The sequence below is a fragment of the Capra hircus genome, chromosome 2 (genome assembly GCF_001704415.2).
Source record: "Capra hircus breed San Clemente chromosome 2, ASM170441v1, whole genome shotgun sequence".
Taxonomy (NCBI): domain Eukaryota; kingdom Metazoa; phylum Chordata; class Mammalia; order Artiodactyla; family Bovidae; genus Capra; species Capra hircus.
This window is the reverse complement of record NC_030809.1, coordinates 42,285,362-42,305,255: the sequence shown is the minus strand read 5'-3', so window position 1 is coordinate 42,305,255 and position 19,894 is coordinate 42,285,362. Positions and strand designations below refer to the sequence as shown.

At 39.3% G+C, this 19,894-nt stretch overlaps 1 protein-coding gene across 2 annotated transcripts in view; it reads left to right on the top strand.

Moving 5' to 3' along the window:
- The window catches only part of PARD3B (par-3 family cell polarity regulator beta), a 1,161,921-nt gene that overhangs the window by 813,656 nt on the left and 328,371 nt on the right, over positions 1–19,894 (top strand). For both annotated transcript variants that reach the window (XM_018060563.1, XM_018060570.1), the window contains exons 17-18: positions 4,898–5,104; positions 5,834–6,071. In XM_018060563.1, coding sequence (XP_017916052.1) covers positions 4,898–5,104; positions 5,834–6,071 — 445 coding nt within the window. The remainder of the gene's footprint in view (positions 1–4,897; positions 5,105–5,833; positions 6,072–19,894) is intronic.

Genomic DNA, 19,894 nt, shown 5'->3' with positions numbered 1-19,894 from the left:
TGACAATAATCATCACCAGTGCTTTGTGAGTACCTGTCATGTGCCAAGCACTCTTCCATCCTCATTTTATCCAAATTTTACAGATTAGGAAGCAGGCACAGGAAGGTTAATAACTCAAAAAATGAGTGGCAGAGTGGGGGGTACTGGAGTGTCTCACTGCCTCTCCACTTCATCATTCACCGTTAATCACTACTCTCTAGAGTGTTTTATTCTCTATTATCTGTTGCAGCACATGGTCTTAGTTGCTTTGCAGCATGTGGGATCGTAGTTCCCTAACCAGGAATCAAACCTGTCCCCTGCATTGCAAGAGGGATTCTTAACCACTGGACCACCAGGGAATTTCCCTATTCTCTATTCTCCTAATCATCTGCCTTGCAGGGAACCAGCAGCAGTTCTCAGCCATAGGAAAGAGGCAGAAACCTATCCAAACAGTCCTCCAGAAAGGACTTTTTGTTTTATGGTGAGTTGAAGTGAGTGGACTTCCCAGGTGGCTCAGTGGTAAAGAATCTACCTGCCAATGCAGGAGATGGGTCCTTGGGTCCCACTCCAGTACTCTTGCTAAGGAACTCCCACGGACCGAGGATTCTGGCAGGCCACAGTCCATGGGGTCTCAAGTGAAGTGGACACAGCTTAGCAACTAAACAAGAGCAACAACATGCTGAAATGGGACTCTCTACTTAGAAGACTGGGGCAGTAGTTTCAGGGTTTTAACTCTGTTTTGAAGAGGTACCTCTGCACTTGGACACTAGCTCTCTACTGCCCTTCTCTCCATTTGTTTCATGACCATGGGAGACGTGGTGGCAGAATTCCTTTAAATCTTTAGACTTGGTGTATGTGTTCAGTTTTTTCATAACACTGCGTTTTTTCTGGACGGTGAGGAGGAAGGAACAGGGGAATATGTCAGGATTGATAGAGCCAGAAAACATGGCCCTGAAATTTCCATCTATTCTATATGAGGAAGGCTTCCAGGTTCAAGTCAAGACCATCTTTCACCTGGAACAAATAAATCTTCAAAAAAGCTATAGCATCTTTTAAAAAATCTTTCTGTGATATTTCTTTTGGAGACATAAGGAAAAATTTAGCACCTGGAACTTTAAGAATACTTTTATTATACTACTTTAAGTATAACGTTTCTCATGCAAGATCCCTCTCTTAGTACCTTTGATAAACATTGTATCATGTTTCTAGAAATTTGTGAATGTCAAGTTCAAGTTTCTGATGGGAAGATAAGTTTATCAGTATCCTAGAGAACATGGTGACTGAACATAAGTTTAAAAAAATAAAGCCTTGCTACTAAAGTTTGGGGAAAGATCTATTTCTTGGCATTTGCAGCTAATCTAAATGGGCCTGGAAATCATTGAAAAATTATATCCAGTTTACATTCAGATACTCAAAATGGGACAAGTAAATGCTCAAATTTGGACGTAGTCCATCTCATGACTGATACCATGTGGTATTCAGAGATCACTGTCTCAAACAGTTGCTTAAAATCAGCCACAGTCAGTATCACGTCAGCTACAAGTGAAAATGTGAGGAGTCCTCACTTTGGAGATGACTTCAGTAGGATGGAACTACTGAGGTATTGATTTTTATTAATTCCTCCCTTCATATCATTCCTTCAAGGAGACCTCTACTTTAAGTGGGAGCCTAGGAAACAGTATGATTTGTATAAATGGTTAGGCTAAAAATACACAGAAAATCTTCCCCTTTTGAAAGCTACAGCATTTCCAGTGCAGTGGCAACCTAAGCTGGAACTGCAGAGAATGGGAGTGGGGAAGGATTGAATGTGCCAGTTTTTTGTGCTCACATACTATCTTTATGTGCTAAAACCTTTATTCCAAGTGTTTGGTTGGCATTTAGTGCTGATGCCATCAGTTGACTTATAATAATCCCTCGTAACCAGTAACCTCAACCCTTCCCTCAGAAGTCTTGGACATATAAAGGAAATGAGAACCCTAGCCAAGATCCTTTCACTCAAAGATTCAAGTCAGTCAGTTCAGTGCACCTATAAGTCCTTGTAAGGACTTTCCTGATTTCAAATTCTCCTAACATCAGTCTTTTTTTCCCCACCACCATATCCTGTTTATTCCCTAGAAATAAATAAGAAAGTTGTTTTCAAGCCTGAAAATCGCTGAGTCCACATTTACAACCAAGACTCAAATGCTTTTCTGCTTTTGTTTTTTTTTTTTAAACACATCCAGGAGAGTTAGGCTATAATTTTGGCCAACATCAGTTGACACTTCTAATTTGTGACTTCTATTTATGTAAAGTGAATTAATTGCTGGTTCTATTAATCCCGCAAAACCCATGAATCCTTAATGTTCAGTTTGCTTCAAATGAGTAACAGTGTATTTGTTCCTTCTCAAAGATGACTTCTTGCTGAGCTCCTTTTAGATAACATGCCTTATATCTTGGATGATTTATTCACTTTCATGTTCCCTAGAATTTATTGCTAAAGGTTGACGTGAATACTTACAGTTTGGGCTCTAATATAATCTCCTGAATGGCAATTAATAAATAAAAGATGGTTACTATTGTTGACAGAGGAACTAGGCTTCCTCAGATAGTTTTCATCTTCATGTTTTTTCCCAACCTTCATGTCAGATCCCTAGGGAGAGATGGTGTAAAATATTTTCTGTAAACTCCAAAGCTTTTACTGTTGCTTTAATACTCCCACACCTCTCTGTTGCTTTTTGTTTTCTTGTCAGAAACAATCTTATTCAGTTTCTGTTTTTTCCACTTCCTTTCCTTCTTAGGACCATAAGAAATACACCTCTTTTGGGAATTTACTAGCAATGTATTCTTACTATTTACAGTTTGCAAAGTAGCACCTGAAATTTGTCCCTGAAATTTCTTATGATTTTTTTTCTCCTTAATCCCATCTATGTTGCATATCTTAATGATACACTGTTACATAAAATGGAATGTTTATTGTCATCATGTATATTGTTAAAGTGCAAAATTGCCTCCTGTAAGCTAATGTGAAGCTGGAAAAACAACATCCAGTTTTTGCGTTTTTGTCTGTTTAGGCTCAAGGCTAACCTAGACTAATGGTCTTAGTTAGAGATGAGGAAACTAGAGACCATTTGAAGTAGCTTCACCATAGTCAAGTAGAGGGTGGAGGCCAAGTACAACTTTGGACAATATAGAGCAGAAAAGGCACAGTGAGGCTTGCTGAAAACAGTTCCCAGCTCTGATGCTTATTAAGTGTGTATCTTTAGACCAGGTATTTCTCTGTCCTCTGCCTGAGTTTCCTCATCTGTAAAATGGGAACAATATTGGCAGTAGCACAACTTCCCTGGTGGCTCAGAGGTTAAAGCGTCTGCCTGCAGTGTGGGAGACCTGGGTTTGATCCCTAGGTTGGGAAGATCCCCTGGAGAAGGAAATGGCACCCACTCCAGTATTCTTGCCTAGAGAATCCCATGGATGGAGGAGCCTGGTGGGCTACAGTCCACGGGGTCACAAAGAGTCAGACACGACTGAGCGACTTAACTTTCACTTTAATATAGGTAAAGCACTTACAACTGGGCTAAGCCCTCTCTGCCTTGTTAGCTATTAGCATTGTTGCCATTATTTTGACTGTTTTTAACATATTTACAGTACGTGGGATGGTGTGTTTTGTTTTCTAACTCTGTGCATGTCTGTAGAGGCATGACACCTTTGCTGTACTTCCTTTCTATTCCTTGTACTAGCTAGTATTTTCTTCAGCAACTAGTAATAATATTTATGGCAGCAGCATTAGTAGAAGCAAAAATAGTGACCATAATAAGAAATGATAGAGCTGTTTCCTGAGCTTTACTATATACTAGGCATTGAAGTAGTTACTTTATGTTCACAATCCATAAGATGTACTCGGTCTGTATCTACTAAAAACTGTAAGGTAGTCTGTTTCCAGAAAGGCAAGTGTAGCCCCTTCATGACAGTAATCTTTGTAACTGGAGAGGATCGGGAGCTTTGGCCCTGGTGGAAAAGAGCCCTGCTAGAATTCCCTCCATCTTTAAAATAATCCTGGTGCTGCTGGTATTTATATAGCCTAATCCTGTTACACACAACTGAGAGCCTGACTGTGGGTGGGAATGGAGATCAAGGCATGAGTGAAAAGTGCCAGGTAACAGAGAAAGACAAACAGTGCAAATGAAAAATACTATATATCAAAACACAAATTATTAAACTCCACCTAGGTTTTTTGGAATATTATATCATGCAAAGAAAATTACCCCATTTCCTAGATAATCAAATAGAAATACATATGGAACAGTAAGCCTTGACACAGAAAAGTTGTTTTCTTTCCTTGCTTTGCTTTGTCTGTGGACTAAATAAATTGCATTTACCATACAGGAACAGTGCTAGAGTATGATAAAGTGTTTAAGGACAGAAATTAAAATCACTTCAATGCTGTTTGATTTGTGTGCATATTACATTCCTTAATAATTGTAAGAGCAATTTTGGAAATAATAAAAGCTACAATGTATGAGAGTGCTTAGAATGAGAACTGTGAAACACTTAGGTGCTGGTGTGTGTGTGGCTTATGTGAGTGTGTATATACACACTCTCATGCATATAATCTCTAGAGACTGCTACAGCTTTTCGAATTCATGTATATGTGTATGTCCATGTGCATTATGTATATATACATATTTATTCTGTATGTAACGTGTATTATCATTTTAAATCTTCCCACAACTTTATAGAAAAGCAACTAAGGCACCAAGAAGTCAAATACTTGCTCAAAGTCACAAAAAGTGGCAAAGCTGAGGTTTAACACCAAGTCCCACCCACTTAACACACCCACCCCTGCCTTTTGAGGTAGAACAACAAGCCTTCCTACTCCATCAGCCTGCCTTAGGGGAAGGGTGACCTTTTGCCCTTTTTTTCTCTCTTTTTTTTTTTTTTCCAGATTCTCCAAGCAAAGATTTTGGTCCAACTCTGGGTTTGAAAAAGTCCAGCTCCTTGGAGAGCCTACAGACCGCAGTTGCTGAGGTCAGGAAGAATGAACTTCCCTTCCACCGGCCTCGGCCACACATGGTCCGTGGCCGGGGCTGCAACGAGAGCTTCCGAGCAGCCATTGACAAATCTTATGATGGACCTGAAGAGTTAGAAGCCGGTAGGGCAACACGCTTGCTGAAATGGTTTCTTCCTCTCGTTATTATCAGCGAATCATAGGCACAAATGGGTGCTTAACTACAGGGAAAAATGATTTAAGGATCACAATTATATTTTTGATATTAAAAGTAATTCATTTTCCTGATATGTTTTGCCCTTTGGCTTAATGAACATGGAATTGGATAACGCAATATGCAATTTATTTTACAGGGCAACCACTGAAGAATTGTTCTCCTTCAATTTCCTACAAGGACCAACTGTCATTTACCCTTAGGGTAGCAGCACTAAGTATGCATTTCTTGACATTCTTATTCAAGTCATTAGATGCAGCCTCAACCCAAGGACTGACTGCATTAATTGCATTGAAACAGCCAGGTTATAGCTGCACTCAGAAACTTCTGGAAATAAACTCACCCTGTTTGTTTCCCAGCATGTCGGCATTCTGAGCTGATCAAGGTTAACAAGCTGCTTTCAGAGAGATCAGCGTTTCAGCCCATATCAAACCTTTTATACTCCTGGCTAAGCAACCAGTGTCCCCCACTCCCAATAGCAAAAGCCTTGCATAACCAGATTTAGGCAGTTGTCTCTGCAAAGGGCACATGTAGCCACGTGGCAAGGTAGAATTCCTGAGTGCTTTGATTTGTTCTTTTGTGTTTTAACATTTCTTGAAATACTGACAGGAGCCCCTGACTATGTGCATTGATTTTTTTTTTTTTTTCCTTTTGTGCAGATGGTCTGTCTGATAGGAGCTCTCACTCTGGCCAAGGAGCTCTGAATTGTGAATCTGCACCTCAGGGGAACTCTGAGCTAGAAAATGCAGAAAATAAAGCCAGGAAAGTCAAAAAAACGAAAGAAAAGGAGAAGAAGAAGGAAAAGGGCAAATTAAAAGTCAAGGAGAAAAAGCAGAAAGAGGGAAATGAAGATCCAGAAAAGAAAATAAAGAAGAAGGGATTTGGTGCCATGCTAAGGTAGGGACCTGCTTTTGAAGGCAAAGTTGGGTTACTTTGCTTTGGTTTGGTTTTTTTCCTCCTGATGAAACTACTCATTTGTGTTCACTCAAAAAAAAAAAAAAAGGCAAGCTTTCCTTCCTTTTTAACTAGATGCCTAAAAATCTGTTTTTAATTGAAGTATACTTGATTTACATTGTTGTGTTAATTTCTACTGTACAACAAAGTGATTCAGTTATAAAAGAAGAATGAATATATATATATATATACACACACACACACACATATACACACACAGACATATATACACATTCTTTTCCACTATGGTTTATCACAGGATATTGAATATTATTCCCTCTGCTGTATAGTAGGACACTGTTGTTTATCCGTTCTCTATATAATGGTTTGTATTCACTGACCCCAAACTCCCAGTCCATCTCTTTCCCACCCTCCCTCATCCTTGGCAATAGCAAGGATGTATATGAGTAACAGACTATACGTATAGGAGTCTGTTTCTGTCCCATAGATGAATTCATTTGTGTCATATTTTAGATTCCACATATGCGTGATATCATATATCTGTCTCTCACTTTCTGACATACCCCTCTTAGTATGATAATCTCTAGTTCTAGCCATGTTGCTGCAAATGGCATTATTTCTTTCTTTTTTTATGGCTGAGTAATGTTCCATTGTGTATACATAACACATCTTCTTTATCCACACATTTGTCAATGGACATTTTGGTTGTTTTCATTCTTGGCTATTGTGAATAATGCTGCTGTGAACATAGAGGTACATATATCTTTTTGAATTATAATTTTGAATAGATATATGCCCAAGAATGGGATTGCTGGATCATACATAGATGCTTAAAAACCTTAACTGGTGATTTTGCATGCTCCTTTTCTGCAAAGGCAGAAGGAGCCTTCTTAGATGGCTTCTGACACTGGTGATGGCAGGAAGCTGCCATAAAAATGTCAAATACAAGTCAAGACTTGCTGGAGGCATGGGTAGTGCCCAGAGACTTTGATACCAATGCATTATTTGAGTAAAGAAAATACTTCTTTGTCAACATAGGGAAAGCAAGAGGTAAAGGAGTCTTTTAACTGTGACCTCTAGAATACAACCTTTGAATTAGAGACGGCAGGGTAGATGAACCATACCCCACTCCCACTCCATCCCCAGTGATTCCAGGTGTGTCCGTGGCCAGGTCTGTGGGCACATCAGCCATCACCTACAGAGGCGCCGTGGTGTAGTGGAGAGGTCATTGCATCTGGAGTCAGAGGGCCTTCATCTGAACCCATCACCTTCCTACACAAACTGCTGGGCATCACACACGTTAAGTACCATCATAAACATTAAGGCTCCTTGAGCCTTGCTTTCCTCAGTTTCAGAATAAGACTGGTCCGCTGTTGTCTAACTCGGTGAGACTGTAAGACGAGATGTCATAGGCAGCCAGTCTAGTGACTAGGCATGGCTCAGCAGGGTGCAATCAGAAAACAACTGTATTTCTTCTCCAACAGCTACCTTCACATATGCCGTGTTTATGCTGTCAAGGTGTCCACAGTTTGATGAAGAAGCACCTCTTTCCATTACTGCCTTTACCTCTATAATTTCCCATCAAAGAAGATCTCAATCTCTACCCTTTCATGGGCTGAAGATGAGTCATGGGAGGTGATGGTTGATGGGCCAGTTTTGCATCTCTTATTAAACCCTTAAGAGATGTCTTTCTTAAGAATGCTGAGTGGTATTCGTCATCGGATGTTCTCAGTTAAGGATCTTCAACTGAAATTTTAGTGAAACAGAAAGTTCCATTCCATATCTGTTATTCATGTGTATATATATATATATTCTCTCGCTCTCCCTCTCTCTCTCTCCCTCTCTCTCTCCCTGTTTGTGTGTGTACGTGTGTGTGTGTGTGTGTGTGTGTGTGTGTACACGTACATGTGACCTTGAAACTGCAAAGTGACATTTAGGGACACACATAATCTAGACACCAGTGGACAAATCTCTAAAAATCCCTTGTTTTCCCTGATGGTTTCTATGGTTTTATACATCCATTTACCAATTAAAATGTTAAACTTGCCCTTATTCTGGGTAACTATCATGACTGCTACTAGATAATCATCATTGATAATAATGATAATACAGAACTGTAGTATATTCAGATGAGAATCACCTTTGCAGCTGTGGAGTTCAGAGATTAAAAATGCAGACTGTATTTGTCACTCTGATGCCAACCCTGGCTTCTGTGCTTTCTCTCTAGGTAACATTGGGCAAGTTACTTAATCTCTTTCTATGTCATCTAAAAAATGGGAATAACAATAAAATCTACTATGGGTGGTGGTGGTTTAGTTGCTAAGTCGTGTCCGACTCTTGCGACCCCGTTGACTGTAGCCTGCCAGGCTTCTCTGTCCATGGGATTTTCCAGGCAAGGATACTGGAGTGGATTACCATTTCCTTCTCTCTAACCCAGGTCTCCTGCATTGCAGGCAGTTATAGCTGCTTAATTATATGTAACTTGCTTAGAACAGTGCCTGGCAAGCAACAAACATTCAATAAATGTTAATTATCACAGTAAGTAGAATAATGGCTTCCCTAAAGTTGGTCATGTCCCAATTTCTAGTACCTGTGAGAAGGTTATATTGCCTGGCAAAGGAGAATTGAGGTTGCAGGTAGAATTGAGTTTTCTGTTCAGCTGTTAAGATAAGGAGATTATCCTGAATTCCCCCCAGTGGGCGTATGGCAAGAACAGGGCGTCTTGAAAGTGGAAGAGGAAGGGCTTCCCCAGTGGTACAGTAGATGGGAATCCACCTGCCAGTTAAGGAGACATGGGTTCAATCCGTGTTCTGGGAAGATCCCACGTGCTGCAGAGCATCTCAGCCCACACACTGAGCCTGAGCTCCAGAGCCCGGGAGCCACATCTACCGAAGCTCAACACCTAGAGCCCATGCTCTGCGACAAGAGAAGCCGCTGCAATGAGAAGCCCGCATACTGCAACTAGAGAAAATGCCCGTGCAGCAACAAAGTTTCAGCACAACCAAAATTAAACAGATAAAAAAAAATTTTTTTAAGAAGATGTGACTGTAGAAGAAAGATACAGAGAAATGCAACATGTAGCTGGAGGGACTGTGAGCCAAGGACTGTGGGCAGCCTCTAGAAGGTGGGAAGGACAGAGCAATGGATTCTCTCTGGAGAACTTCCAGACGGGAACACAGCCTGCCAACCCATTAATTTTGGCCCATTTTTGTTGTTTAAGCCAGTCAGTACATGGCAGTTTTTGCAGCATCAGTAGAAAAGCATATTGCTATGATCAGAATTGTTAATACTACTACAATATTAATTTATAAGGTTAAAAAATCCTCTTTAAAGTGCTAAAGAAAAATACTATAAAGATTTAACTACAGTAGTCTGTAAATAGAAAAACTATTATAGCTTCACATATCCGATTTTCTAGAATATTACTAAATTAGACTTTAACTCTGTATTTTATTTCACACGATGTGATTTGGCAGGTTCATACTCCATTGCCCAGAATACAGAGCTGGCTCTTCATGTCGTCCAATGTTTGCTGTGTTTTCCTCTGATAGAAATCACGGTCCTAGATTCTTGAGACATCTAGCAATTCAGATTTTATTTCCTTGCCCTATTTTAGAAAAATTAAGATCTGAAAGGTGGTGTTTGATTTTATCTCTGGTGTAAAAATAGCAACTGTTTTCCGTGGCCTTTTGCATCCGAGTTTGTGAGCATATTGGAGATGCTGCTACATGCACATTTTCAACAACAAAGAACACAAAAGCTGTTACCATTAGCCAACAGACTTTGCTTTAACTCTCATCTGTTGCTCAGATGCTATTGACTTAGTTACTTATTAAAAAAAAAATTGATTGCTCTAAGAATCTCGAGGAGTTCGATATGTGGTTTAAATATGTATTATTTTTTCCCAGTATCTGCATTTCAGACACCCTCCTGAACATAGGGCTTTAGTATCGATTGTGTAGCTGTGCCATGCACAATGATACTTGGCCAAGGGCGTGAGCAGGGACCAAATTTCTGCCTCCCTGTCCTTTCCTCGCCACATATCACGGAAGTGTAATTGTGGCAGTGGTAGCTTTGCTCTTGCTTGTGGAAAGTTAAGTGCCGTGTGCTTTTCTGCTATTCTCTGGTTGCTTTGTGTTGACGCCATGTAATAGCACAGTTCAGCTCAGTTAACTTAACCCATTTCCTATCATTTTGAAAAAATTACGGGCGATCTCATTAACTCATACTTTGATATATATTGTTCGGCTCCAGTACGCTTTGTTGATTTCAGAATCACTTCCTTGCAGATTCACCTATGGCTTTTACATAGGCTATGACTTATTGTGGGAAAATATACAGCTTAAGAAGCTACCAATTTTGGTAGTTTCCCTCTATACTCTGTTTTACCTGCTGTTGAAAGAGAATTTTAGAGGATCAAGCTGCTTACATTTTTTTCATTTTGTGGTTCTTGTATTCTTCGTGGCACTTCCCCGCAGAAGAGACCACCAGTGGCTCCTTGCAACAAAAGGGTGAAGTTCAAAACCCCTCAATAAACAGCCTCATAGCTATCAGCCCTATTCCACCTTCCTGGGGTCTAACATATATTTTCTAAGCACTAAAAACATATATATATCTTTTGGCTAAGAAAATCATGCCCTGTTTATAGTAAAAACCCAAAGTCAGTCCTTGATTTCTTAATTATTTAATAAGCTTGTCAGTCCTTATATTCTTGAAACTGAATTCTGTCAGTTTAATTGTGTTTGAAATCCATTCCTTTACATCATAGCCACTATCATCTCCTCTTGGTATTATAGACCACTCACTTTAAAAGCCTTCAGAAGGTCAGCTTGTTCTGCACCTAAATGAAAAGGTTTAATGTCTATCAAGTACCTTCTTCTATACCATTGGTATGCCCGGGAAACTTTTTTGATGGATTAACAAAGAACAAAGAGCAAAACCTGCCACTAAGAATTTCATTTCTGTTTTTTAATATTTTGCCCATATTGATTTGATCAGTAACATTGTTGAATGCCTCCTCTTTGTCAAAAGCATTCATAATTATTCTTCACTTACATAACCACCATTTAATAAGGGCCTTCTTTGTATCAGACTTCCCTGATGCAAACAGAGACCTGCAATGCAAGAGACCTGGGTTCCATCCCTGGGTCAGGAAGATCCCTTGGAGAAGGGAATGGCAACCCACTCTAGTATTCTTGCCTGGAGAATTCCATGGACAGAGGAGCCTGGCAGGATACAGTCCATGGGATGCAACTGAGCAACCAACACTTTCCCTTGCATCGGGCACTGTTCTAGGCACTGGGCATACAGCGATAAATCGCTTCTTTAATCGTACTTTTTTTATCTTCACAAGGGAGGGAAGAATCAGAGACTTTTAAATTTCTTGTGGTGAGTTTAAATCAAAACAAACAAAACATCAGACAATATGTGAACTGCCTGTAACAGTGAATTTCCCAGGGAGTGATGGGATGTTTGCCTGGGATACATACAACCTGAAGGAATCAGCAGTCAATTTATATGGTGCTGAACAAGATCTCCAGGCCATGGCTCTTGTGGAATTTATATCCCAGTGAGGGAGAGAAGAGTGAACAACTCACTCAAAATCACTGAGATTATTTCAGGCTCTAGTAGGTGCTAAGAAAAAGGTAAAATCAGAGGAAATGGTATCATTGCACCCTCAGCAACTGTCTACCAGCCTGACAGAGTGTGCATCTGCCCAGGCCACACTGAATTTCCAGCAGCTACATTATCAGAACTTAGCACACCAGGGTACTCATGCCAGATCACTTATGCCTGTTTTTTTTTTCTTTCTTTCTTTCTTTTTTTTTTTTTTTGTAGCATATGAGCATGGGAAGATTATTTTTAAACCAATTTCACATAAAGCTGTAACAGAGAGTCAACCCAAATTGTATCTGTTTTAGTACGTATGATACCTGAAGTATCATTTTGAAGGTGATGATACTTCATACCTGATATAAACATTTTAAAGGCACATGGTCTGTGATCTGAATGGTGAACTTGATTTGTAGCTGTTTATATTCACTCTGTTTCTCCCAGCCCACCAGTTGGATATTTTTTTATTATTTCGTCTTAACCCAGCTAATCAGGTAAACACTGGTTTAGTTTTTACAACAAAAAACCTAAATCATGAACCCTAATGACAAAGGTATTTTTTAGAACACACAGGAAAAACTTTTATTTCTAAGCTTTGCAAATGGGAAAGCGTCAGTTTCATCCATTTTATACCAAAATAGACTATAAGCATGCCTTGTTTTATTGTACTTCACTTAGTTTGCTTTGGAGATATTGTAATTTTTACAGATTGAAGGTTTGTGACAACCTTGCACTGAGCAAGTCTATCGGTGCCATTTTTCAAATAGCATTTGCTCAGTTCATTTCTTTCTGTCACATTTTCATCATTCGTGCAATAGTTCAGGCTTTTTCGTTATTATTTATCTGTTATGGTGATCTCTAATGATCGTTAGCCTATTTTAGCACTCAAGTATATTTTAATTAAGATGTGCATTGTGTCTTAGACATAATGCTATTGTATGCTATAAACAGGGCTTCCCTGATAGCTCAGTTGATAAAGAATCCGCCTGCAATGCAGGAGACCCCGGTTCAATTCCTAGGTCGGGAAGATCCACTGGAGAAGGGATAGGTTACACACTCCAGTATTTCTGGGCTTCCCTTGTGACTCAGCTGGTAAAGAATCCGCCTGCAATGTAGGAGACCTGGGTTGGGAAGGATACCCACTCCAATATTCTGGCCTAGAGAATTCCATGGACTGTATAGTCCATGGGGTCGCAAAGAGTCAAACACGACTGAGTGACTTTCATTTACTTTCACTTTCCATACTATAAACATAACTTTTATATGCCCTGGGAAGCCAAAAAGTTGTGTGACTTGTTTTAATGTGATATCATTGCCGTAATCTGGAACCAAACCCACAATATCTGCCTGTAAATATCTTATTGAAACTAGGGAAGCTCTATATTATGACATCTGCTGTGAATTATTTAAAAGAGAATGCTCCTACACACATACACACACATATACAAACACACAGACACCCTCATCCACCACCACAAACAACTCAGACATCACCGCCATCAAATTAATTCTTAACTGAGTTGAAAATCTGCCAGTTACAAGCTCTGTGGCCTTCATTAATCCCTTGGAGTCTCAGTCTACTCATGAGTAAACTGGGGATAATAATGTATACTCTCTGAATTGTTGTGAAGTTTAAGTTCAGCAGTTTCTGTGAGTAAAACACTCGTATGGTTCCTGGCCTAGTAGATTCCCTTTCTTGTCTTCCATCAGGGGACCAAACCTCAGACAGCCAACCCTCAGATATTGCCTTTCATTGTAACCCACTAAATTTTGCTTTGATTTTTCTCTTTCCCTCTAATTGCTGTTGTGTATTTCAGGCGTACATGCCGTCTTAAGCCAGGACAGTTTTGTGTAGGAAACTCTAAGAAGTAATGATAAAACTGAAATCATTCACTCATTTATATTTTATAAACTTTGGGTCACCCCCTTCTAAAAGTAACCATTAACTATTTTCAAAGGTTATTTCATCTCTTAATGATGAATAACTTCATACCAAATTAAATCAGCAAAACTTTCTATTGCTAAATACAAATAGAAAATGAACTCAGATGGAGAATAATTTTTTGTTTTGTTTTGGTTTCCTTTTTTTTTTTTTTCTTTGTCCGATATTTCAGACCGGAATGTATGGGTGGGTTTCAGACTTGATATTCTTAATGCATGGCTCAGAGTTATTTCATTGGACTGCCTTGGAAGTTGTCTTAGAATACATGACCCATAAAGATACATTTTGACGTGATTTTTAAATTAGGTTAGATAGACTGAATACTTAAGTCTCCAGGGAGCATGACATACCTGTCATCCTTTCTTCTCCTTACCTTGATCCCATAATGGCTGTTACAGGTCTCGTGTACAATAACTGTAATGCACTCGTGCCTGTCATTACCTCTTTCCATGTAGTGGTTGTGAAGTGTCTGGTTATCCCTGCAACTTTATGGGTGTGAAGGGTAACCTAGCTTATGCAGCCAGGCCAGGGAAATTGTTACAGTCATCTCCCCAAAGGCAAAAGGCCCACTACAGACTAGGGTTAAGGTGCTTGGTTTCATGAAGTAGAAGCCAGTTGGAAACAAGAAATTTCAGATGAAAAATGAAAGCCAGAGTAGGTCAAAGTTCGTAATTCAGCTTCCAGCCGGATATAGAAATACATTGAAAACACAGAGATTTGCAGATCAGGGTAAAATGTCTGCATATATTAAATCTGAAAGAAATATAGCACTGTGACAAAAATAAATAAATAAATTTGCATGTCAAAGGCTACTCCTGGTGCAGCCATCCATTCTCCTCCAGGGCTGTCTGTGATTGCTGATTGCCGAGGCAAAGAAATAGAAGCTGAAAGCACGTTGGAATGTGGTTAGGCTCACTTTTTGCCTCTTTGGTAACTGAATTTTCTCACCTCACCGTCCATCTTAAATTATTTAAGTTTCTTTTCCACAGTATGAGCCATGAATATTTCGTTTCTTGGTTTGTTAATTTGCCAATTTTCCTTTGAGCTAAGTGCCCCAGTAATTTTAATTTTTCATTCAAGTTGGGAAGACCAATGACCCCTTTTTTTTTCATTATTACTATCACAGGCGTAGATGCAGAATGCTCCTTTTTATGGCCAGCAGTGTAGAGCCCATAATGGAATTGCAAAATAGAGAATATAATATACTGATATTGACTTCCATTAGACCCAGTGGTGTGATAGCTGATAATATTTATATATTTATGTATCATACATCCTAGCTTTTGTTCATTTGCAACTAAGCACCAGAGGGGGAAATTAGCATCATAATATGAGTAGATTGTGAACAGGAGAATACAAAGAATTGGAGAGGGAGTCTTTATGAGCAGGGCAAGTGATATAAGATGATGAAAAGAGATGCAAGCATGGTACCTAAAAACTATAGGTGAAATTTGGATCAAGCGCATTTAGGACTGCTTGGTCAGCATTTATTTCTTATCTAAAAGACGACCCAGAGACAGACAGGCTACTCCTCTGATAGACTGAGTTCAGACAAATGAATTGCTATGGTACCCAGCATGCAGAGTTTGTTCAGTGTCTTGACTTTAATAATTTTTTTTTGACTGTCAAGTATGTCTGCAAATGTTTGTCATTCTTTTCTTCTGGGGGAGGGGGTGAGTATGTGTTCAGTGGAAGAGTGAGGGGCATTGATGGAGTTCATTAGTATAATAGTGCACGGGTAGCTGGTTTTCAAACTCATTTTAAAAGCTGATTGCTGTTCATCGCCTTCCCCTCCTACCCTATGTAAGTCTGATTACTTAGAAGTTCTGTTTATGGGTGTCCAAGGCAAGATGATTTTCTCATACCTATCACAATAAAAAATGATCACGTAGAATGTCAACCAAAAGGCTACTTGTTTAATTAGGGTTCCCTTCTCCTCTTAATGTGCATGCACAGCTCCCATTAACGTTAATGTGAATTACAAAAGAGTACTGAAGAAGAAACGGCTGTTTACCTCCGTCCTTCTCTTGTGTAATGAGGTTTAGATTTGTTAACAGATCTGAACAAAAGTCCAGTGGAAAAAAAAAACTGGCTTAACTTTTAAAGAAATTGATATGCTAAAAAGAACTTTCACAAGCACTAAAGTGGAAGCTACACATTAATAAACAAACTTCATTAGCATCTAAGGTGAAATATAATCATTTAAAATGCTGGATTAATAAAATGCAAAGGATTTCCTAATGGACTCATTTGCATACTCATATTAAATAACTAATAAAACATATTAACAACAGTTTTATTCATGTATATAAACACTGGTAAGTTCCTCGTTGAGACTGTATTTGCTAATTTGCTTTGTACCATGTCCAGCACAATGTCATGTCCTTGTAGGATGTTTACTTAATACTATTAGATAATGACATGTATAGATTTAATCATTTGCATGGAGGAAAAATGGAATTAGTTCTTTACTTAGCACCTTTTATCTGAGCACCTCAATGTGATTTACTAACATCCATCTTCCAGATGAATGGAAAGCAGTAAAGAGTGAGACTGGAGAAGTGAGACAGCCTACCTGGAGACAGACTTTGAACTGATAACAATACTAAGACCCCTCTTGATCACTGCTTCTCTTGTATTAGCATTTAAACATTCATTGACACCAGCCATAATTCTGTGTATACTTTCATACACATGAGATATACAAGTATTATTAGGTTCCGCATCTAGAACTATCATCTTCAGTTCAGCTCAATTCAGTCGCTCAGTCGTGTCCGACTCTTTGCGACCCCATGAATTGCAGCACGCCAGGACTCCCTGTCCATCACCAACTCCCGGAGTTCACTCAGACTCACGTCCATTGAGTCAGTGACGCCATCCAGCCATCTCATCCTCAGTCGTCCCCTTCTCCTGCCCCCAATCCCTCCCAGCATCAGAGTCTTTTCCAATGAGTCAACTCTTCGCATGAGGTGGCAAAGTACTGCAGTTTCAGCTTTAGCATCATTCCTTCCAAAGAAATCCCAGGGCTTATCTCCTTCAGAATGGACTGGTTGGATCTCCTTACAGTCCAAGGGACTCTCAAGAGTCTTCTCCATCACCACAGTTCAAAAGCATCAATTCTTCGGTGCTCAGCTTTCTTCACAGTCCAACTCACATCCATACAAACCACTGGAAAAACCATAGCCTTGACTAGACAGACCTTAGTCGGCAAAGTAATGTCTCTGCTTTTGAATATGCTATCTAGGTTGGTCATAACTTTTCTTCCAAGAAGTAAGCGTCTTTTAATTTCATGGCTGCAGTCACCATCTGCAGTGATTTTGGAGCCCCCAAAAATAAAGTCTGCCACTGTTTCCACTGTTTCCCCATCTATTTCCCATGAAGTGATGGGACCGGATGCCATGATCTTCGTTTTCTGAATGTTGAGCTGCTAAATAGCATCCACCAGAATTTTGGAGACAGTCCAGTTTTGTTTCTCCAGCTAGCTGCCGGTCATTTCTGCACGGTGGCCCACCCTCACCTCAGCTTTAGCATGTCTGAAATCCATTTCATCATTCACGCATCTAAGTCACAAGTTCATCCTGACTCCCTTGATTCTGTCTGAGATCCTGCCAGGAATCCCATGACATCTGGGATGCCTCCCTCTTCCTATTCCCATTCTTCCATCATCCAGCAATCCTGTTGATACTTACAAAATGCTCTCTCTTTCATTTGGGTCTCTTTTTTTTTCTTTTTCCATTTCTACTGCCATACTCCAATTACCATGTTTGTTTTCTATGACTAGACTGCTTCCATAGATGCCTAACCAATTTGCATGCTTTCTTCCTTTCTTCCTTTCTTCATTCCAGTTCATCCCAGGCTTGACCACCAATCAGTCATTCATTCAGTTTTCAGATAGTCAATGAACACCGTGTGCCCTGAAATGTGATATAGAACAGTGGCAAAGAGCAGAGCCTCCATAATCATTCTGTTTAGGTTCAAATCCCAGCTCCATTTCTTTCAACAACTACCTAACCACTCTGCACTTCAATTTTCTCCTTTGTGTGATGATTCCCAATTATCCAGTAATTCTCAAAAATCCAACTGTACTCTAGAGTCATCAACAGAGCTTGTTAAAGTTATGAATCACTGGACTTCATCATCAGAGATTCTGATTCATTAGGTCTAGACTAGGACCTGGGATTCCCTGATGTTTCTTTTGCCTCCAACCCCAGGAACCTCCATTTGTGAACTACTAACTCATTAAAATAAAATTAGTTTGGCATTCAGTAGCCTCTGTATTCTTATTCCAATTGCTTTTTTTCTATTAAAAAATTTTGGCCACCCTGAATGGCCTGCAGTGCAGTGGCAGGGAAGAATCTTAACCACTGGACTGCCAAGGATGTCCCTCCAGTTTATTTTTCTATCATTGACTTTTCTGGTTGCTTTCTGCAAACTCACTCCTCCAGCCAGATTACTCACTATTGCCCTCAAACAAGCTTTATGGAGCCCTGAGTTGCCCCCTCTCTTGAGCTGATCCCTTTTCCTTCTCTCTGAGTACCCCCAGGCCTCTGAACACACCTTCAGCCCCATTTCCACAGTCCTTCTTTGACCTGCGTGTCTCTCTTTCTCATCAATACTTTTATAGTTCGTGTCTCCTCATTTAGTACTTCCCATAGGCTGACTCGGCTTTTAGTTTGGGTTTTACACGTTTGTCTCATGTCCTCAGTGGGATTGTAAATTCCTTTAAACAAACGGACTTTCTCATCATACTTTTCAGTGTTGGCCTTTAGTAAGCTTGTGCTGATTGGCTGGCTTATATGATGTGCTAATTAGAGTAGACTTATTTGAATATTAATGTGTAGTGCCCTTTAGTCATTCTAGATAATAGTAGTGAAAATAATGAAAATAGTGGAAGTGGTCCAAAAATAAGAAAGAGGGCAAACTGTATTAGGAGTTTTTGTGTGTGTTTTTTTTAAATTATTCCTTGAAGTAAAGATTGAAGGATGCGTTAACTGGTAATAATAACCAGCTGTTCACCATCGCCACTGAGGACAGGGCTAGAGATGTTCAGCCAAAATCACTACCAGGAAAAAACTTGAGGTTAGATATAAAACAGAAGATGATCGTTAAGCGCTGGAATGAGGTTTCTGAATAGGTTATGAAATTGACCTCCCTAACAGTAGGAAAGATGAATATCCATCTAAAATGGTATGAAAAAATTAGCCAATCAGTTCATTACTTTAGTGTCTATTAAATGTTACTCTGGGGAAATTCAGAAAAAGATATACAACGTGAATCCTTTACTTAAACTTACTATCTAATTAAGATAACCCATAAATATGAAATTACTAGCAATGAAAATAGGATTTAAAATTAAAAGCCAAATTGTGAAGCTAGGATCATAGTTGTGGTTCGAATTCAGATGTATACCCTCGAACCCCTGTCTACCTCTCCATTCCTAAAAAAACAAACCCAAGCCTTTTTTCAATAAATAAGTTTTGAGCATATCTTTCCAAACCGATTTTTTAGGTTGAGTGGAGCAGTCCCCAATCTTTTTTGAAATAATTTATTCAATGCTATTGACCAAGCAACAATAAGGGACACAACAAACATGTTGAAAGTAAGCAACCAATCTGTTATTACTTTTCTTTCCTGAGATTTCTTTCATTCATACAACGAATATTGATTGTCAAATGAGTGTTGTTTTCAGTTTGAAGATAACGACAGTAAACAAGTCAGATATATTCTCTTGCTACACTTTCCTTAAAGTGTGGAAGGGTTTTATTAAAGTGACATAAACTTCACTAAACTCCTTTTAAATAACCAGAGCATCCCTGAATCCCATAAAATTACGGTTAAAACATTTGCAGTGTACTTAGTAAAAATATCGAAAATGAGATGTCTCAATATCTAAACTTAGCCTTCTTGAATGGAAGTTTTTCTCTGCCTGGGAGATATGTACTTTTTATTGTTGTTCAGTCACTAAGTCATGTCCAGTTCTTTGTGACCCCATTGACTGAAGCATACCAGGCTTCCCTATCCTTCACCGTTTCCTGGAGCTTGCTCAAACTCATGCCCATCAAATCAGTGAAGCCATCCAACCATCTCGTCTTCTGCGGTCTCCTTCTCTGCCTGCCTTCAATCATTCCCAGCATCAGGGTCTATTTGTCATGTATATTTGCAATACGTGTATAAATTATCATTGTGATCTTCAACTACTTGACTGTCAGCTGAAAATAATTAAAATGAATGTCTGTAGACTTAAACAAAG